Below are 23,064 nucleotides of genomic sequence, written 5' to 3'. Positions count from 1 at the left end.
ACAATATCAGTCAACTAAAATGATTCATGCAACTTCATAGCCTAAAATAAATGATCTTTGTCTGTGTTAAAATAAAATGTATAAAGAATTCCTTCTGAATAATAGACATGGCAGGCATAGAGAGTGCTACCAATACTTCTTCTTCTTCACTTCTTCCTCACCACTACTGTACATTTCTATTTCATTTACTTTCCTAAAGTCAGCCACTAAACCTCTGCCCAGAACTAGGGATGGAGAATCGATTCCTAAAAGAGTCGATTCTCGATTCCATCCCGTTGATTCTGAGAATCAATTCTACTGATAAACGGAGCTGGAGTCGACTGTTTGTAATGAATTCATTCTGATTTAGGCCTATCTATGCTAATCTGTGTTCGATTGCCTTGGTCTGATCCATTTCACAACAAGTGGGGAGGGGGGAGGGGAGAGGTTCAAGGCTCACTGGTTGAATGCCAACCGGCGTAAAACGTAAAGTTTTGTGTTGATTTTCAGAGTCAGAATCGACTCCAAAAAATCTGGAATCGTCCATCCCTACTTACAACCTCCAGTGCTTCAGAAAAGAACATGTTGCTTTGGTGAACGGCAACTGATTCCGCTGCTTTTACTGTGCGTCTTTAAGGAAAAAAAAAAAAAAAAGATTTATGTTGATGACAGCAGCTCAGATTTTCCCCATGGCTGTGTTGGTGGTAAGCTGATGTGAAAAGCGATGCTGAAGAAAGCGCTCAACTCCAACCAGGCGAGGAAACCTTCAACCCTGCAGCAGAGGTTTCCACTGCACAACGAGACATAATTACCATAGCTTCTGACGGGAATTACACAATGGCTGCTGCAGCGCATTGATAAACAAGTTCTACTAGTAACCTTGTGACCAAAAAAAAAAAAAAAAAAACTTTGTGGCAAAAGTTTTTTCTAATAATAACAGTGGTGCGGTTACGGTTTGGCAAGAAGAATCAGTGATTTGTGTTAGCGTCGATAAGACAACTTTGGTTCGGGGGTGAGGAAAGTAAGACAAACTTCGGTGAGGAGTTTTTACGCAAATAAGACGACTTTGGTTCGGGGCGAGGGTTAGGATTTTCCTCATCGCTTGACATTTCGCTGTTGGACAAATAACCGGGATAATGCGAGGCTGGAGCTCCCAGTGTCTGAGGCCAGGGGCGTCCGCGTCAGCCAACCTCCCTCCGAGCGCTTGGCGCTGTCTGTCTAGCAGCTGCTGCTGTTTAAACGTTTGCAGAAATCGTATTTAAATGCGGCGCATTGATATTCATGTGAATCTCTTGCTGTGCGCTGTGTGGTCAGGCGGGGTGTCAGAGGGGACAGGAGGCGGGGGACAGAAGGTTGTAATCTCCGTGGAAATCCCAGCACACCTTAATAGGATTCAGGGAAGCCGGAGATCGCGGAGATTACCTCAGATGAACTGTGCAGCGAACACACACACACACACACACACACACACACACACAGACACAGACACACACGCATGAGCTGGAATGTTCTCAGTTAATTAAAGGATTCAGTAATTAGTAGATTCTTAAATAGCGGACGCATTGTCTTACAAGTGCTTTGTGTGTGTGTGCGTGTATGTGTGTGTGTGTGTGTGTGTGGGGCCGACTGCACGCATGCATGCAGGAGTTTTAACTGGCTTTTGTGCTTTGAGGTCTGAGCAAGCTAATACCTTTTAACTGGAGCAACAAAGTGGAGGTCGAGAACAAAAGTCGGGACAACATTTGGTAAGACAGATGGGCAGGTGGAGTAATCTCATGAAGGGCTCCTCCAGTACCAATACTTTGAAATATTTTTGGATTGAAGCTGCTGATAATCAGTATTTGTTGATATTCAATATCTTTAAATTTGGCGATTTCAATGTCAGAAAAATACAAATATTCAGTGTTTCCCCCCAGAATTGTATTCTCGTCAGGGTGGAAAAGCCTCTGAAACAGCATTCAGACCATCATGGGACACTGAAACTCTCCATTGAAACCAAGGAGAGTAAAAACAATGTGGAGATTTGAGTCTTTGTTATCATCACAACACAGAGTTCAACTGGCTGTATCTTCTTCCAATATCATCAACATGTGACTTTTTGGATATCTTTAAAATTATGTTTCTGACCAACCTGTAGAATTTCAAGTGGATTTGTTGGGATTTTACAGTCAGTGGAACTTTTTAAATAGAAAAAAAAAAATAAAGACAACAAAAACAGGTTAATAACTTGGCCGCTTTTAGACTGATCTCTTAGCTTTTTGCAAACTAAGTAAAGGCAGAGATTTCATGTTATTCTGACCTGCAGTTCAAGACGACCAAAATTGATAGTGAACATTATGGGTCCTGGAGGTGAACATATTCAGCATGTCTAGATACATATCCATACCAAGTTTCACACTTGTATGACTAACAGTGTGGCAGGGCTGAGCCTTAGATTTCGAGGGCTTATTGTAGCGCCCCCTATGGGCCAATCAGTACCATTCTTTGTGTCCAAGTAATAAGTCACCAGGTCTATCTATGTGCCAAATTAGAAAAAAAGTTATCAATCTATGCCTGAGTTATTGGACTGAATAATAATGATAATACTAAGAATAATTGTAGGAGTCTCTAGAAACATAATAGGTTACGTAATAATAACAGTAAGAATAAGAATATAAACATATACATACATGCTTTTATATTCATGCATAATTGTGGAGCACACTGACTTGCCGAAATCTGATTATTAATAAATGCCCAATATCGGCGCGATATATATCAGCAAACCGTTATATCAGTCTGACCATAATCTCATTTAGAAAGACAACATGTTTAAAACTGTTCATTTCCTAGCAAAGAGCGCCATTCATCAGTAGAACGTCTTAGTGTTTGCCCCTCTGTCTATGCACTGTCAGTGTGTGTGTGTATGTGTGTGTGTGCGTGCGTGTGTGTGTTTGTCTGAACGCATTATTGGCAGCATCACGATTTTCAATTATGAGGAGCCGTGCTGGAGGCATAAGAAATGAAACTATTGGCCGCCCATTTGTATCATTTGCAATTAGTGTAAGAACTAAAGCCCGCTTCTCTCCCTCTCTCTCCCTCCGTCCCGTCCCTCCGCTTAATTGGCATTTCCATGTAAAAATGTGAAAAAGTCACTAAGTCGGCGGCGGCTTCCCATTTAAACAGATTATGGAGGGAACAGTTTCCAGTGAGGGCCACATAGCCCTTTGTAATCCTCACAGAGGACATTTAATTAACTGGCCGTCTTTGCTATTCTCTCTCTCTCTCTCTCTCTCTCTCTTGCTCTCTCGCTCTCCCTCCGTCTTTGTCTCTCTCTTTCTCTCTTTTTTGTCTCTTTCCCCCTCGCCCATTCTCAACCAATATCTCTCTTGCTCTCTCTTGCACTTTGACAAACACACCCACCCACCCACACACACACACACACACACACACACACACACACACACAGTCAGCTATAATGGCACTCTTTTCTTGCGAGGCTGGAGTAGTTAGTGTGCGGCACGTTAGCGCTGAATGAGAGAGAGACAGAGAGAGGGAGAGAGAGAGAGAGAGAGAGAGAGAGAGAGGGAGGAAAGGAGTGTAGTCGAGTGGGGAGTCTCACATTCCGCCTTCACGACTGTCAGCACAATGTGGAGGAAGAGACAGAGAGAGAGATTGAGAAAACGAGGTAGAGGAGAGGTAGAAAGGTGTTGATTGGGGTCACTGAAGAAGGGGAGAGGAGAGGAAAGGAGTGGAGGAGGAGAGGAGAGGAGAAGTCTGTATTTGATTCATTAGCTCTCAACAGAGTGTCTTCCTGTCTGACAAGCTGCTGCTCCATCACAGCGTTTGGTGGTGGAGGGTCTTCCTCTTTTCTGGGGAGCGCGCACACACACACACACACACACACACACAAACAGACACATGTGTGAACCTAAACACACACTTATATGCATGCAAAAATAGACAAGCGCATACACAGACAAGACATACGCACAAAAGCACATCAGCACACACACACACACACACACACACATGCACGCACAGACAAGAGACATACACACACACACATACACGCATACGCATGCACAGACATAGACATGCACAACACATACAAACACACACACACACACACACACCATATACACACACATAAAGTTTGCGACACAGCCTTATCTCCTGGAAATTCATCGGAAATTGAAAAAAACATTTGCACTGGAAGAACAGCAAACGACTCTGCAGTAAAGCAACCTCCCTTTGTGCCGTAAAGCAATCCAGCAGATTTTCCCGCCAAATCCGACCTGGTGGCACACAATGTAGAACGCAGTACAGAGGCTATGAATCTTCTCAGTGATGTCTTGGTTGTTTACCGTAATTATCCTAATATCTCCACATTAAGATGACCCAAATCTCCAAATCGCCAATCTCCAAATTAGATTTATCGACGTTGAAATACTTCACATATCACCTTTAATCCAACATTGACTACAGTTTTAATTCTGCTCATAAAAATCAATAAACATGAGCAAAAACCAGCAAAATCAGCAAATACAGCCTCCGTTATTACTAGGGGAAGTGTGCATGCATAGCTTTTCTAATACTTCACCAAACCACTTGTATATCTTTTTGTCAGCGCTCTGCAAGCATAATGAGAGAAGCATCGCTAGGAAAGGACCCATATAGCGTCACTCGGACTTTGCAACCTACTCTTCGGAGCAAATGAGGTCAGCGGCGAAGGAAAAGCCCCGCGTCGCTCGGCGGTAATTGCAGGTCCCGCAATTTCGAGGGATTGCAACATATCATTAGATCCAGTGAGATGCATTAGTGTGAGGAACGGGCCGATAGCACCAAGCCGTATCTCCCTATGGTCCTTCATTAGCCGCTAATCCACTGATGATTGTTATTAGAGAGAAAGGAGTGTTTGTGTTTGTGCGTGTGTGTGTGTGTTTGGCAATGGTGTGTGTGTGTGTGTGTGAGATGCATTTTGGCATACTGCTCTGTATATTAGCCTGGTGATTTATTATCTGGGTAATGCCGTCCCCTGTTCCCCAAAGCTGTATTGTCCTTTTGCCAATTAATTCTGAATGTGTTGCGACCACAGGGAGAGAGAGAAGAGAGGGAGAGAGAGAGAGAGAGAGAGCATCAACAAACACAGGTTGAACCGCAGAGTCAAGTGCAACGCCGTTTTTTTTTGTTTTTTTTTAGATATGTGGCTGGGTAATTTCGCTCTTCTGTCTTCTTTTGATGTCTGCTTATTTTTTTTTTCTTCTCTCTCACATTCCCTTGCTCCCGCTCCTCTCTCTCCCTAATTCCATTGATTTATGCAATTGCTTGGCAGTGGTTTTCTTTTTCCCTTTCTTTTCTTTCTTTTTTTTTTTTTTTTTTTTAATTCATCCATCCTCCACTTCTCGTTGTTGGTCTGCTGTTTCTATAACAACCGCGGGGGTCATTTCTCAGCCTCGCCGCTTCGCGCTCTTAACCGTGTTCGCACGCCGCTCGAACCGTTTTTTTCTTGTTGCTTCTTCTCTAAATGGCTCGATTGCACCCCTCTCTTCTTCTTCTTCTTCTTCTTCTTCTCTCCCCCTTTTTCCACTATCCCGCCATCCCGCCCTCCGTCTTCATCGAGTTCATGCCCGGCGTTTCCCCCCCCTGCGTTCGTTTAGCCGCGCCGCTGCTAGAGAAAAATGTGACGGTGGAGAAAATGCATCACCTGGCCTCGCCGTTCAGCCGGCGCCAAACAAACACAGAACGATTACAGTGATGATGTGTTGTGATAGCAGCATCCGAAAGCAGAATCGGAGCCATTGCTTACGCAGCAACAGGTACCAACACACACGACCGACGGCGATCCTCACTCAAATTACCCCTCTACTCCCCTGCTGTTACCAGCAAACCGCGTGTGTGTGTGTGTGTGTGTGTGTGTGTGTGTGTGTGTACTGATGAGGTAGTTGCCGGGCTTTGGCGTATATTCCCAGTGTCAATGTGATTGCTGTTTACTGGGTGCAGATAGCACAGCACTGATTATAATTACTAGTTGAGAAGCTGAGATGGCTGGAGATGGCCTCCTCTTCCGGATTCTTAGTGTATGTGTAGATCGATGTGTATGTGTGTGTGTGTGTGTGTGTGTGTGTGTGTGTGAGAGAGAGAGAGAGAGAGGGAGAGAGAGAGAGCGAGAGGGCTGGGGGGTATTTCTCAAAGCAGGATTAACAAGTTGGCGAGATAACTTTTAAAAAGTGTTATGGAATATCTTATATTTGTTTATTATTAGCAATCGTCAACATGCATGACTGAATCATATTCCATATTCCTAAACCTTGCTTTACAGATTCAAATCAGTATCATTGGGTTATCGCATAATCTTTTTCACAGTTATCTGGCCAACTTTCTAATCCTGTTTAGTGAAATACACCCAGGTTTATATATATACAGTACTGTGCAAAAGTCTTAGGCACCCAAGATTTTTTTTATATAAATTGTGTCTTAGATGTTTATTCATGTTTTCTGCATTAGTGTGTCAGTAGACTGCTCTTTACAGCACATTTTTTGATATTTAGAAACTTTTCATTTCGTTATTTTTGAAACCATCTTACACACACACACACACACACACACACACACACACACACACGCGAAAGTCGGAGGCAGGTCGGAATAACTACAATGCGACGAGTGGCAACGTTAGAGCAGAATTAGCAGGAGATGACAGTTGAATAGAATTAATGAGGTAGATGAGGATTAGAGGATTTGTCGTGACAAGCAGAGGTGAAGAAGCTTCTCACATTGTGTAACAACATACCCTGCTCCGCCTGTTAAGTGGAAACAAATGTGCTAGAGCTTTCTAGGTGCTCGGGTGGAGGGGTGGGGTGGATATGCATGACTGGAATGAGTGAAACTGCGTTGAGTTTAAAAACTCCACCTGTTAACACCAAAGTGCTGTAAATACAGTGTTGTAAATAAGAGAATCGCTGACCAAAATATTTTATACATGCATTGACTTATCAACTACTTTCTGATATGTGGATGTTAAGCACACCGGCCTCCAGTTGGGTGATGCTTGTTTGACTTCTACCGTATTGCCTAGTGTATGAGCGCACGCTGTATTTCATTCATTCTTTATATTTTTTTTAATATTTTTTAGAGCCCCTAAAACCTCTCAACCTCATTTTGTGCTCATAGAAAAAGCAGGTTATGGTTAGGTTCGTTTACATTGTAAAAAGTTTAGGTTACATAAACCGACAGTACATCCGTGCATGTTGCATGTAGCACCGGTTTGGGCTTCTGTGTATTTTGTATGACCGCAGCGCCCACGCCGGCTTTGGCGATGGAGGCAGGGGAGCCAATCAGCTGCGCACACAGCGTGGAACCCAGCGCCAGAAAGCGCTCTGCCCCAAAGTGGCCAATTTCCATCCACCTTGCGGCCGTTCCCCACTGAATTTAAAAGAAAAAAAAAAAATGGCGCAGGCAGTTTGAAAAGTGTTGTCTTTTATGTGTTTTTTTTGTCATTTTTTCATGAGGCTGTGCAGAGATGCCACTACTTCTGTCTGTATAAGTATTAGGATCTGTATCTTTACTACATCTCTTTTGTATCTCTATCTGTCCTAAACTGGAAATTTGTGTGGAAATTCTTGGCTGCATATTGGCTTTGTTATATTCTTATTTCTACTCTTTTTCTTTGCTGTATCCTTTTGCTATTTGCTGCTGTAAAACCCCAATTTCCCCACCTGGATCTTTCAAGTTTCATCTTACCTTATTACCAGAAACTGTTAAAAAAATGATTTCTTTTATATTTACCCTTAGAATTACTGTCAAACATGGTATGTACCAGGATCAACCCTCTCATTTTCTAAGCTGTCCCCCTTCTCCTCCCTCAGGTCCAGACTGGTACATGGTGAGAGTGGAGTTGACGGTGACCGATGTGAACGACAACGTCCCGGAGTGGAGCATGGTTCCCGCCCCGTACCTCGCCGTGGTTTCCCCCGACGCCGCGCCGGGCTCGCTGGTCTACAAGCTCCACGCTCAGGACGGGGACGAGGGCAACAACGGCGAGGTGGAGTACTTCCTGTCCGACGGTAGGCCGTTTCCTCTTCCTGCCGTGTCTGATAGTGTGATACTGTATTGGGAGGGAAGGGACATTCTCTTCTCTGATGCCGTCGCCTTCACAGAGAGGTCAGAGGTCAGGCATTTTCGGAGCTGGTAGGGAATCAGCATCAGGTCGCTGTTTGTGGACTTCAAAACCCAGAAATCCTGTGTAGTGAGGTTAGTAAACTGCACACAGCACGCTCTTGTTTACCAACCCGGCTGGTCTGTGATGCTTTATACCAAAGGAAACCAAAGGGGCGAGAGAGGAAAAGATCTAACGTTGGACAGGATGCTCACTGCTGTTTAGGAGACTGGATTTCACTCTGTAGCGTTACAGCCTGGACCACTATAGGGATGCTAGTGTGGCTGATTGGCACTGGCAAAACTTCAAAAAGATGCTGGTGTATTGAAGGAGGGAGTCATGAGGCAGAGGTATAGGATGCAAAAAGAACCCTAACCCTAACCAGTTTATATACCTCCTCAGCCCTGCCTTAAAGCATTCCACTTAATTTTAACATGGGGGTTATTCGGCACTTGACCACCATGAAAACCAGCATATAAACTACTTACCAAGATCAGATGCAGCTGGGCGAGTTTGTAGCATTAGGATTTTTACTTCCCATTCATTTGAATGAGGCCACGAAAATAGACTGAAAACTGACATTTAACACGTTGGTGAACAGATTCAACAACAGATCCTGCTGCTGTGATTTCCAACTGACTGTGGGTCCAACGTTTCAGAAGATAATTTTGCCAAATAGCATTTTTATTGATAGAAGAGAACATAGCGGAGGGATACCATTTAGGAAGATAGTTCCTGTTTGGGAGACCGGATCTACTTTTATTATTGAATACTAATATTAGTGGAAACCAAGAACAGAAATGCAAAATGATGAAGGACCCAGAATGCTTTATTGTCTTAAAAGCGGGATCTGTTGTTGAATCTGTTCACCAACGTGTTTCAGTCTATTTTCGTGGCCTCATTCAAATGAATGGGAAGTAAAAACCCTAATGCTACAAACTCGTCCAGCTGCATCTGATCTTGGTGAGTAGTTTATATTCTGGTTTTCATGGCGGTCAAGTGCCAAATAACCCCCATGTTAACACTGAGTGGACTATTGCTTTAAAGAGGCTAAACCATTAGCACAGGTAGGCACAGGGTACAGGCTATACAATAGGAGGTATTACAAGCATTCATAAGATGTAAGAGAATAAGATTTTAAACACTGTTATATCTGTTGACTATTCTAAAGTAAAACACTTAACACATAGTCACCATTCGATGTGGGCAATTTAACTGCCACATCATTATAGACTTCAACCAGGCTACCTCCCGCCCTCCCTCCCTCATTAACTTGGTACTGCCCAGGCCGCCCCATAAATACAGGGATGCAGCCGCGCCCGCTCCCTTTCATTCTAGCCAGCACAATGAGCAGGTAAGAGACTGCACAGGTAAGTTTGAATGTGGTAATGTTGGGCCAGGTAAAAAGGTATAGGGGAGAAACCTTTTCACACACTCTTAAGTTTAAATTTCCCACCAGTGTCTATTCCCAGTTTGGGCAAAAAGTGAGGCTGGGACGCTCTTCTCTGTTTCAAACCCACTCTGTGATTTAGGTGTGTGTTTTTACATTTTTATATAAAATTCTTGGCAAGTGCAGCTTTAAAAAGGGAGGATGCTTGCCGACATGGGGGTCTGAACCCAGGTCTACACAAACCTGCTGCAGTATTTGAAACCTATGGAGGGAAACCACTGGATTTCAAGTGAATCATATCCGATAGGTGAATACTTTTATGTCTAGTTTACTGTTTCATTAGTGGGTTTGTATGAGGCAGAAGGGAATGGAGGCATCACACACTTCCTCTAAACGTTTCGCACGGTGAAGAAATAAGTTCATCTCTGTTGCCCCTTGAAATCTGTGCCTCCACTGTGCAAATATGCATTTCACGCACATGTAGTTATTTTCCACCGTAATGTAATTCATTTCTCCGCCGCGCGAAATAATTGCTTTTCTCATTGTGCGCCTCGTAATGATTTCTGAATCTGTAAAAAAAAAACACCGCGTGCGAAGAGATTGTCCCCAGATTTTCCCCCACGAGGACGACAAAGAACAAAATCACACTGGGAATTGCAATGAAAACACACGCATTGATGTGACTATCTCGACTGAACTCTGAATTATCCTTTACTTTCAGCCGTTTCAAATTGGCGTTTCATCTATCAAACTCTTAATCACAGCTCTCGCTTCTGCAGTCATTTTTACCGCAGCCATTTTGGGTTTAATTATTTTGCGGCTGCCGAAGTTGTGTGTGTGGATGAAACCCGTCCCGTTCGGTGTGATTCAAGTGTGTCCCGCACCAAATACTTTTATTATGCAGTGACCCGCCACAAATGGATCTCCCAGACTAATACGGCACCATATGCTGCCTCATAAACTCCTCCCTCCCACTACAGAAGTTGTAAATACGACTTATCACACATTCAAGCGCTTCTTTTTTTTTTTTTCATTGTTTCCTTCAGACAAACATACAATCGAACAACACAAGACTTAAGGCACAAAGAAGGAAAATAGATAAATAAAATAAAAAGATGCATAAAAAGGGAATATGAATGAGTAATGAATACTACACAGACAGGTATGCGCATTAAAAAAAACAAAAAAAAACCTAAATGAATATATAGATGAATACAGCATTCAATCGCTTATGGTTGGAAATAACAAAATGGACCCTGGAACAAAAGTGGTTCTTTTTTTGTAGCTCTTGGCTTATTTCAGTGGAGATAAAGAGGAGAAATTGGCATAAAGCATGTAGGGCTTTTAATTAACTTAATAGACAAAGCCTTGTTGTATATATCATTTTTAACAATTGTGGCTTCCATGCTCTCCGCCCCTAAACTCCACATCTCAGAAAACTCAAGACTTTCCAGCCGTTGTCGCCGTTCGCTCGTCTTGTATTTACCCGATTTTCCGGCAGCACTTGAAGGCAGCGGTATTTACACAAAGTCCTGTGCACCGCATGACTCTGAGCAGTAACTTAGGAGTAGTCAGCGGTTGCTATGTATCCCACCATTCTGTCTGTTTGTGCCGAAAGCCTCCTCCACATGGGACCAGAAATAGAAGTCTGGAAGGAAAGGAGGCAGACTGACACAGAAGATTTGACATCAAAATCATTCGCAGCATCTGTACGAGCTTGTTAGTTCAGTCTAGCTCATCATGATGCTGCTAATTTCTGTGATTCAGTAACATTTACAGCCATCTCAACGCTTAAATTATTAACTGCCAGCATCAGTGTTAATCAACCATATCCATAACTCTTGACAAAAATAACATAAATTCATGTTATTCATTATGGTGCAGTATCTAGTATCAAACTGATTTAAGTTATAAAGTTATATGAATATAGGGTCTTTTAAGGAACAAAATGAAAAAATTATGCTTTGCTTAAAATATATAGATTTTTATTATTTTTGTTATTGGTGGTTGCTTACCTTTCCGACATGTTGGGTTATCTATTGTACACATAAAGTTATTTTGAACCAGTGGTGGGTTCCTTTTTATTCTTTTGCTGGGTTACTGTGTTATCAGTGTATTTTTTTTTTTGTGTATCTTTTTCCCCTGGGTCTTCCATTTCCTGTGTAACAAATCCAGTGATTTAAAATAAATAATATAACCATGCATATTCATGTGCAATCCAATCAACATGTTGTAATAAATCAGGTTAAAGGGCAACTTCGCCGATTTTCAACCAGCATTGTATCGTTACAATATGGGTAGTATATGCAAATGAACAATGTTTAACTTCCCTCCATGGTGCCTGCACCCAGAGCTCCAGGCACATTTTCCGGCAAAACGCGTCATCTGGCGTATTTTGGAGAACGGCCTTCGACTACAAACTACGTTTCCGCATTTTCTGTAGTGGTGCCTTCAACGACGGTAAAATGTGGGTCTCCCAAAACACTCCCGTCCCATGCTACGCTAGCAATAGGGAAAAGCAGACACTAAAATATCATACTACTAAATACTTTAAAATATCAGTATATTTGGAAGAAAACTAGTTTCATGATACGAGGCTGAATATCGCGCTGTTGAATCAGACACAACAGAGTCTGGAAGAGGAAGCGACCACCGGACCGGAGCGACATTTCAGCCGCAGCTAAGCTAAGCTAAGCTGCTAAATTTCTCTGTGATTCATCCAGAAGAATCTAACACAAAAAAAACAACTAGATTTACAATATAATGTCGGAGCAGAGATGTGGCACCACTATTACAACTTATGAGGCCGAATATAGTGCTGTGGAATCAGACAAAACAGAGTGTGGAGGAGAGGGCGACCACGGGAGCTGTAACAGCGTCAGCCGAGAGAGACGCGCCTGAGAGAGCCGGGGGAGGCTGAACACCTGTGAACGCCCGGTGATGATCGTCAGCGGGACGGACAGAAAACTCCTAACCCTAACCCGCGCTGCAACAAACTTCACGGTGCTTTGGTGAACCTGACTTTGTTTGCTGACAGAATATTATATCCAACTCTGAATACAGAACAACAGCGAACAGCGACTGTGTTAACTTTACCTGTAACTTGCGGCTACATCCAGCGGCACCGTTCAGCACTCGGTAAGTTGATCCTCCAGCGCGCTGGTTTGTTTTATGATCCTTTGAAAACGGGTGCCATTTATCCAGACTCGATGAGGAAAAACGTTTTGTAAATGAAAATAAGCCTCAGTAAAGAGATATAATGCTGCTTTGTCTCTGCTAACTTTGTCTTTGGTGCTACGCTGGCCGTGAACACACCGTCAGAGTCAGTGACGCGCGCAATGCATTCTGGTTGTTGTAGGATTCCCCCTTAAGAGCGATATGGGGAATCTACAGCCGTTTTCTCAGTTTTCTCTGGTCATAGGGCTCCAATTTCAAAAATAATTGCACATTTCTACTACATAGGTGACCTAGTTTTAATAAATCATCATATTCACAGCAGTGAAATAGCCCTTTAAGGGCTTCCCATAGTTCCCAAACTGCTTTAATTGCTTGAGACTTGACTTGATGCACGAAGAGAAGACTTGAGACTTGACTTGACTTGGGTTCTGGTGACTTGAGACTTGACTTGACTTGGGACTTGACTTTGACTTGTACTTTGATGTCTTGAAAGGGTTAGGGTTAGGGTTAGAAATGGTTTCTAAAGTCTTGACTTGAGATCTTGTGTTTGTGTAAATGACTTGATTGAAGTCACTGACTTGATTGAAGTCAGATTGAAAGTGATGAGATTTGTTCCAGCAGACAACTGAATTTAAATTCTGTTTTCTGAATTTGTATGGAATGATTGAATTTATTGAAGTTGAAACTGATTCTAGAAATCAAACTCATGATGCTCTTACCAAGTTTTTATCCTATTAAAACCATATTGCATTGAAAGTCCTAGATATTTAGTTTTCTTTAAGATATTAAATTGATACTGGACTCTTGATTTGTTCTGACTTGATTTGCTGTTCTACATTTAGACTTGAGACTTGACATGAATGACATGGACTTGACTTGGACTGGACTTTGTGTTTCTACATTTAGACTTGGGACTTGACTTGAGACTTGTGCCTCAACACTTGAGACTTGGGACTCGAGCAAAGTTGACTTGGTCACACCTCTGCTGGCCCGAAATATCAGCAAACCATCACACCACACCAACTCTATATCTCACCCAGCATCTTTTGAACGTGTGGCATCTCTCCGCAGGCGGCGACGGTCGTTTCGAGGTGGACAGGAAGAGCGGCCAGGTCCGGACTACGGGGCTTCCCCTGCAGCGCGACAGGGAGTACCTGCTGACGGTGGTGGCCGCCGACAGGCTGGGCAGCCGCAGCGCCCCCGCCGTCGTCTCCGTGGTGGCGGGAGCGCGGCCGCCGCAGTTCACCAACGCGTCTTTCACCATCGCCATACCGGAAAACACCCCCGAGGGCCAACCGTGAGTCTACACACACACTCACACACACACACTGTGGGAGAGAGAGTCTCATTTGTGGAATTCTATATCAGAAGTATGTATATGAATCAATGAATCAGTGGATAGGGGGTGGGATATTTTTTGGATAATTCATCATCAATCTTAGAGGGGGTGATAACAAAAGCACCAACTTATCTTTATATTATTAAATATTATTAAAAGTAATTAATTCCTATTTCATAAGTCATTAAAGGGAAAATTAATAATATTGTATAACATTTTACACTGCAAAAACTTGACAGACTTGTTAAGTTATTTTATCTTGTATCCAGACTTATCAAATAATTTTTTAGTGAAATCGTCTTACTGCACTGGCAGTTAATTTTACCGGTTTCAGCAAATTTCACCTTTTTTCAGGAGAATGTAACTTGTTTCAGGACATTTACTTGGTAAAAGTGAAATTGTCTTGGAGAAAGTTTCTTGTTTCAAGATTTTCCTCATTGTTTTATGATGATTTGTTTAAAGAAGTCATATTGTTATGTATCAAGTGAAATTGATTGAAACCAGCAAGATTATCTGCCAGTGCAGTGAGATAATTTGACTAAAAATATCATGAAATAAGCTTGATAGGTCTGGAAACAAGATAAAATCACTGGACAGCTTGCCATTTTTTGCAGTGTAACACATGACTGAGTAACGCATTGCCAACCAATAGTACACTATACTAGACTATACAGTATGTAGAGTATGTACACCTCTAAACATACAGTATATAGGGAGTGAGTGTGTGCACCACTGCATGTGTATGTATACAACAAAAACCCTCCATATGGTGTATGCACATGCATTTGTATAAACACTCACTCACTGACTCACCCACACACACACACACACACACACACACTCTGCTCAGACATTCTCTTTCTCCAACAGACATGACTAATATCCATTCAGACGAACATTAGTTTTACATTACTTATGGGTTCTAGAAGATTAATTCATCACAGGCCCGGGCATTCGATATGCGCACACATAATAACTTTCCTTTTGCTCGCCGGCTGCGCTAACCCATCCTCGTGTTTCACATGATTCCGCTAAATGGATTTCCGTGCTATGAGCATTATGCATTCAACCTTGAGCCATTATTGTATGCAGCAACATAGTTAAAGTACTACCTCCAACTATTGATTCTCTCACACACACACACACACACACACACACACACTCACTCTTTCTCTCTCTCACACACACACACACACACACACACACTGTAAAGCTTTATTCAGGAATTCAGCAGAGTGTAATAGATTTAATGCATGGTCTCCTCCCCATTCATATTAGATCATGTTGTGTATCAGTGTGATATCTGTTAAAATATGCATGGCACACTGACACACATGCATGCATGCTTTCACACATTACACATGTGTACACACCACACACACACACACACACACACACACACACACACACCCTTAGGTCTGGCTGTTAGTGCTAATACTATAATGACCAGTGTCCTTGGATTGGTCTCATTATCCCCCTCCAGCTTCTGTACTTTGACTGACAGATTTGGCAAACCAGTAAAGTGGATGTTCTGGTCAGTTGTTTGCACTTATTTCTTCATGGAGTCATGCAAGCGATAGAAAGCCTGGCTAATAAATAACAAGCATCCACTTCCTCATCCTAACCCATATGATTATATTGTTTGATTTATCTCATTTTCTTCCTCTGTGTTTAAGGATGTGCAACCGTGGTGCTGCTGTGTGAATGAGTCATTGGCATGAAATATGCAGTATGTAATATAGTATCCTGTTACATCAATTAGTAGACGGTCTGGTCCATGTTATGAGACTAAATTAGTCTGCTCTGCTGAACTGAAATCTATTCTACTCTGCTCTACTCTACTGTAAAGAAATATACTCTACACTGTCCTGCTATACAGAGATGTATTCTATACTACTACTTAATTCTATTATACTTTACTCCAATCTGCTCTACTGTACTATTCTCTACTCTACTCTGATCTAGTCTACTCTATTCTGATCTACTCTACTTGACTCCAATCTGATCTATTCTACTGCATTATTCTCTACTCTACTCTGATCTACTGTACTGCACTGTACTGTGCTCTACTGTAATCTACTCTTGTATACTCTACTCTGATCTACTGTTCTGTACTCTGTTCTGATCTAGTCTGTTCTGGTCTACTAAACTGTACTATACTCTGATCTACTGTACTATACTGTACTTTAATCTGATCTACTCTTCTCTACTACACTCTACTCTGATCCACTCTCATCTACCTTACTCCACTTTACTCTGATCTCTACTCTTGTCTACTCTGATGTACTCTACTCTAATCTACTGTATTGTACTCTATTCTACTCTGCTGTACAGACATCTACTGTACTCTGCTATGTAGAAATGTACTCTGGTCTACTCTGATGTACAGAAATCTACTCTACTCTGATCTAGTCTGCTCTCTACTGCTCACCCAGTCACTGGTCCTTCTGTCCTTGTCCCTCCAGCTTCCTGGTCACACCCGCTGTTTCCTTCCAGAAGGAACCAATCAGCTACAGCCTCCTGATCAATCCCAGCAGTCTTTTCTCCATCGCCGCCGAGACCGGCGAAATTAGCCTGACCCGGTCCATCGACTACGAGAGCGACCAGCATCGCTACCTGCTATTGGTCCGTGCCAGCGAGGGCCTGGACAGCATGAGCAGTGCAGCAGAGGTTGGTGTGTGTGTGTGTGTGTGCGTGTGTGTGTGTGTGTGTGTGTGTGAATACTGCGTCCAATGTTCATGTTCACTTTCAGCATCAGTCAATGCAGCGATTGGATGTGGTTGTCCCATCCAGCCTATCACAATACTGCAAAACGTGTCGGTCTTTACAAGCTATTTGACAGGTCATCAAATCATCACAAGTCATCTGCCTGCGGGGTGATGTTAGTTTACTTGTTTCTAATGCAAAGCACTTTGTTTCAAGAATTTACATGAATCAAGTGACATTATCCTGATACTAGTGGAGTGATCTGCTTTATTTTAAGATATGTTCACTTGTTTTTTGGACAGACCCGTAGAACTGATGAAGTTCTGAAGGCTAAGTAGGCTCGTCTCGGCTGTCAAATTTTAAATTGTGGTGGTTATGACATGAAACGGACATTAAAGTAATCACCCAAGATTCATCAAGTCTCCAAGCCTAAATGATCCTTCACATGGCTTGAGCTGCACTTGCACTAATGCTACGTAATGATGCTAACTTGGGATGTCCCAATCAACTTTTTTGGTCTCCAAGTATCTGCCGATACCGGGTCCCAATCCGATATGTTTGTCATTTTTAAACAATTAAACAGCTGTGTATACAATCACTCTGATGGATCCAAAATCAGTAAAACCGAACAAAGGGAGGAAATATGAGCTTAATAGTCAGTTAACCAACTGCATTAAGAATAAATAGCCTACAGAATGGCTGAAAAGTCTTCCCCCCTGTTCTGGCCCCAGTGTCTCTAATGTGTGTGTGTGGAAGTGGGGATGTGAGGCGGATTGAGGATGGAAAACCACAGCAACACATTTGATTCATATAGACTTAGGGTTAGACTGATACCAATATTGTCCTTTTATTAAAAATGATATGAAGATATGAAGAAGATATGGTCCAGTCAGTGTCATCCACCTCTGATATGATGGATATGATGCAGTTTAATTACATATTTATTGTAGAATTCATCAATACTACACTGGTTGTCTAGGGGAAGACCTTAATCTTAACTGATCCTAATGTAACATGTTGATTGGATTCCATGCAATCATAAATGTTTTTTATTATTTTTTGGAGGATTTTTGATCGAGTTATGCCCGCACTTGGCGGAGTTTGGACATTTTTTTATTTTTTGGACATGACGATCAAATTTAAAGATAATGCTTATTGGCACAAACATTGGTCGTTTCAATCTAAAAAATAGCAGCATCATCCTTCAATAACCAATATCGGTCGAACCCGGATAGAGTTATCTTTTTGGGACGGCTGCACTGGGATTCCCTGCGACTTCCTCGTGTAGTCAGGGAGTGAGAGAGGACAGCCAGCCGGCCCCCGAAGGCATCGATGCATCTGGTCTGGTTTCCACCGCTGCTCTGAAAGCTGCTGCTGTTGCCTGGCCTCGGGCTAAGACACATCCTTCTGGACCGATCTGTCCTCCACTGCTCTGCCCTGGGCCTGGATGGACTACAGAGCGCAGAGAGGCCTGCAAATTGATGGAGAAAAGAAGGAAGGGACGGAAAAGAGAAGAGGAGGAGGGAGAGGGAGAAAGATGGATGCATGTGGTGGTGGTGGTGGTGGTGGGGAGGGGTGATAGAGGAGGAAGGCAGCTAGATTTAGTAGTGGGGAGTGGAAGAATCGGAAAGCTGGATAACTGGCAAAATGTGAGAGAGGGAAGGAAAGAAGGAAGGAAGGAATTGGTAAGGAGCCAGTATGTGCCTCATCTGCCCACGCTCCTGCCCTGGGTTGCCCAGCCTCCTCAGCCCCATGCCTGCCCTCTGGATGTTGGGTTCAGGACTTTGAACTTCCACCCATACAGTCCCATCAAACACTGGAAGCCCAGCAGCTCCACGATGCAGTAACCCCTGCCCTCCAGCCGCCTCTGTGTCTGTGCAATTTAGCATTGACAGATAGAAACTACGCTGCGTGTGTGTTCAAGGCACAACACTGAACTTGTATTTGTGTTGGATCAACACAAGGCTAAAATCAGGCATCGCTGCTGGAGATTTTCACCCATAACAACCCACCAATGGGGAAAGCGGTGTTGGATGTCGGGCTGTTGGATGTCGGGCTGATACTTGGCTAAAATGTGATATCAGGATCTGAGAGTTCCCTTCTACTGAAATCTGGTAGCAAGAGTCAATTGCACCATGTCAGAAATTAAAGTATTTTGTCAGCCTAGAAGGAAAATATATGTCTCTATTGGAGAAATACATGTCATTAACAAGTCATTTTGTCTATTCGGTCTTAAAATGTTTCTCAAATAAGTGAAACATTCTGCCAATCGGGGGCTGAGATAATTCCACTTGTCTCCAATGCAGTTTCACCTGTGTAAGGAATTTTATATAATCAAGTGTCAGTATCTGGGGAAAAAGGCATAATAAGGCAGATCAATCCACTAGTTTCAAGAAAAAGATTTTACAATTATACTAGACTTGATCTGTACTGTACTGGCCAATACTTACTGTTTAGTGCTCTGTATCAGCAGTGGAAAAAATGCTGTTGGTGCATCCGTACATACTATTCACAGTGTGAACTCCTATTCCAGACGCACTATGCTGGAGATGAGCTTTGATGCCCACACACCTGCTTTATACTGCCTTCTGGACCGAATTACAGTATCGTCCATAAGTTGACGTCGGAATAGTTGAGAGGATAATAGAAGGCTGAATGGCTACCGGGCTTATGCATAATGACTGGTTGGTGTACGGTTGGTGACAAGGCAGGATGCACACTCAACATCCAGCCACTTACAAACACCCATACTATTTTCTACTCATACTATTTTACTAGAGATACACTGTATAGCTTTGTATGCTTAAAGCTGCTGACACCAAAATCATCCATGTGTCCCCGGTAGATCGTTGGCTGTGGTGCTTCATGCTAACACTTTGCGTACACTATGTTGAGTGGGTTGTTGTAGTGGGGTAATAAGTAGAAAATATATTACCTCAAGTTTCTTGATTGTATGCGGCAGGTAAAGGAGAAGAGGAGGTGCCATTGATTGGCATCCAAGATATTGTGCTTAATGTAGGCTACAGACAATTAAAAGTTGTGGTGCCCCCCTCAGGCCAATCAGAGCAATTTTGAAAATGGTGGAGCACAGCAATGAGATGCATCATTCCCTTAAGTTTTGTGAAAATCCGATGGTGTCCGAGACATTGTGCGTGACATAATAATAATTAAACAAATGTTGTAGCGTCTCCCTTAGGTCAATCAGAGAAATTTTGACAATGCCGGAATGAAGTTTCGTCCAAATCTGTGCATGAAACAGACAGACGGACCAGGGCCCATCCATAGTCACTAGTTAGTGGAATATGGCACATTTTAAAGATGAAATATCATTAACTCAGTATTGCTGATGTGGCCAGTGAGCAACCATCTATTCTTCCGGTGCACAGTGATTTTTAGTTGCACACAGAAGGTACTGGCATGAATTTGCTCTACGGTATGAATTTTGACCATGCTGTTTTAACCAGTAGAGAGCCTCACAGTGTGTTCCAGAACAAAGACGTTCCAGTTGGCAGACAGGCTACTAACTCGTTTCCAGCCAGCTATGGCAGTTTTTTGTTTTTTAATGCTCACTTTTTAGATAATACTAGTGGCCTATCACTCAGTAGCCTATACATGCTTAAGTGTTAGCCTGGAGCCTAGTATCACTCAATAGTGTATGCTAAAGTGTTAGCGTGGAACCTACTATCACTGAAGATAGTTCTAAAGTGTTAGCGTGGAACCTACTATCACTCAGTACATGCTTAAGTGTTAGCATGGAGCCTACTATCATGCTAAACTGTTAGCGTGGAGCCTACTATCACTCAAGATAATGTATGCTAAAGTGTTAGCATGGAGCCTACTATCACTCAAGATAGTGTATGCTAAAGTGTTAGCATGGAGCCTGCTATCACTCAAGATAGTGTATGCTGAAGTGTTAGCATGGAGCCTGCTATCACTCAACATAGTGTATGCTGAAGTGTTAGCATGGAGCCTACTATCACTCAACATAGTGTATGCTGAAGTGTTAGCATGGAGCCTACTATCACTCAAGATAGTGTATGCTAAAGTGTTAGCATGGAGCACCAGAGCATGATCTCATGGATGATTGTTCTCATTGCTTCATGGGTAAGTCTCCCAAAAATTACTAGCCTAACTTGTGCAGGTAAACAACCATCAGTTGTTCTATTCTAAAAATGTAACTGGCTAAGAAATTTCCACCACAATATCTTTCACTTAAGGTTGCCGTAGCATTTACAATAAACACTTCTATAAAAATAAAAGTTTTGTAAAGCTACAGTATGCAGGAATCCCTTTGTCGGTTTCCCAAGGGCAAGTTAAGAGATAATGCTGCAGCTGCAAATTGTGTAGCCTTTCTTTGTTTTGCTTTTCATTCCATCCTCCTTTTAACAAATCCGTTTCCCTCCACCAAAACAGTGAACAGAGGTGGTGTATTTGTGTGGACTGAAGTCATTGAGCATGACTTTAATTTGCAGGTAGTTTCCAAGTTTCTCCCCCCAGGAGTGATAGCTCGCCGGCACCATTAGTTACCTAACCAGCCTAAGATCTGCCTACAGCTGCCCTGCACCGCTCTCTCTCTCCCTCTCTCTCTCTCTCTCTCTCTCTCTCTCTGTGTGTGTGTGTGTGTGTATGTTTGAGCTCATCTTGCTTTATCACGGCTGACTTCCTCTCTCTTCTCATTCAATCTTCCTTTTCTTCAGAGCCTCGCCTTGTACACACACATATATTCACACATCTTGCCAGCCCCCGCCATTTCCTGTTATACTGGTACACACACACACACAGCCAAACACAGACAAACAGACACTTGCAAGCACACACAAATCACCTCAGGGAGTTGACATGGTCAGATTTCATTTTGTTGTCCGTTGCTTGGAAGCTGATCTTTTCTGAAGGATTAACTGATATTACAGAATTTCATCTTACCTACCGGGTTCTCTTTGCCTCTGTGGTATTTACACGGCACTCTCGGCGTGTGCGTGTGTGTGTCGGAGAGCAGTGTGTATGTATGTCAGCGAGTGCGTTTTGTATGTCAGAAGAGGTGGGGGGAGGGGGGGTCAGAGAGGCCAGTCCGCCTGCCCATGTCTGTATTTATTCCCTAACTGAATACTGCAACCAGGCAGTCAGCATCTGGTATAAGATGCTGTGTTTGCCTTCATGTCCCTAATGAACTGAACAGCACTACCGTGACTCCCGCACACACACACACACACACATACACACAGGCATGCTTGCACACCAATCCGCTCTAGTTTGTTAGCTTAGGGCTTCTGAAAAGAAGCACGAGATTGTGTTCTCTGCTGACCCAGTGAAGAGACTACAGTGCCAATTCTGCAGCAGCTCCTTCAGTGAAGAGAAGGGTAAATAAGCCAGAGGGATAAGGGTTAGGGCACATGCCAATCTGGATGAGGTTAGGATGAGGCTTGCTTTGGGATAGGGTTAATTTGGGTTATTCTCACATGAAAAGGAGCAGCGGACCCAAAGAAAGCCAACGACGATGCCTGAAGTAATAATGCCAGATTTGCATTTTTCATAGCACTTGGATTGGAATAAGTATGAGAACACAAGTACCGAAAAGTACACAAAAAGTCAATTTTAAAGAAGTCATTTAGAATCATATTCACTCTTAAAAATGTAACTTTTTCTGAAAACGAGTGAAAAATTCCACTTGTTTCCAATGCAGATTCACTTGTTTTAGGAATTAAGTGAGTGTCAGTAGGCAGAAAAAGGCAGGTCACTCGGATCCGAAAAGTCTCGAAACAAGTTGATTTGCATTGGAAGCGAGTGAAATCATCATCTCACCCTATTGCAAGATGTTTTCACTTGTTTTAAGAAATGTCAGATTTGCATTTTCCATAGCACTTACCCACTTTATTATCCATCAGTCTCCGACGTTTCCGCTTCTGATTGCTTGAGCAATTTTAGTGGTGGATTGGAATAAGTATGAGAACACAAGTACTGAAAAGTACACAAAAAGTCCAGCTTAAAGAAGTCATTTAGAATCATATTCAGCCCTAAAAATGTAACCTTTTCTGAAAACGAGTGAAAAATTCCACTTGTTTCCAATGCAGATTCACTTGTTTTAGGAATTAAGTGAGTGTCAGTAGGCAGAAAAAGGCAGGTCACTCGGATCCGAAAAGTCTCGAAACGAGTTGATTTGCATTGGAAGCGAGTGAAATCATCATCTCACCCTATTGCAAGATGTTTTCACTTGTTTTAAGAAATGTCAGATTTGAAGACTCAGAACTGGATTTAATGATGTATTACGTGAGATGGCTATTTTTTACAGAGTGTAAGTGCCATACCAAAGTGAAATACATGTGTGATGAAGGGTGACGC

The 23,064-nt window shown here is 42.6% G+C and overlaps 1 protein-coding gene across 1 annotated transcript in view; it reads left to right on the top strand.

Moving 5' to 3' along the window:
• Positions 1–23,064, top strand: part of LOC139916098 (neural-cadherin) — a 293,386-nt gene that overhangs the window by 54,466 nt on the left and 215,856 nt on the right. Inside the window, exons 2-4 of the mRNA XM_078288504.1 lie at positions 7,827–8,024; positions 13,755–13,980; positions 16,488–16,692. Coding sequence (XP_078144630.1) covers positions 7,827–8,024; positions 13,755–13,980; positions 16,488–16,692 — 629 coding nt within the window. The remainder of the gene's footprint in view (positions 1–7,826; positions 8,025–13,754; positions 13,981–16,487; positions 16,693–23,064) is intronic.

This window comes from Centroberyx gerrardi, chromosome 1 (assembly GCF_048128805.1).
Source record: "Centroberyx gerrardi isolate f3 chromosome 1, fCenGer3.hap1.cur.20231027, whole genome shotgun sequence".
NCBI classification, from domain to species: Eukaryota; Metazoa; Chordata; class Actinopteri; order Beryciformes; family Berycidae; genus Centroberyx; species Centroberyx gerrardi.
Note: the sequence above shows the minus strand (reverse complement) of the source record. Positions and strands in the feature narration are given on the sequence as shown.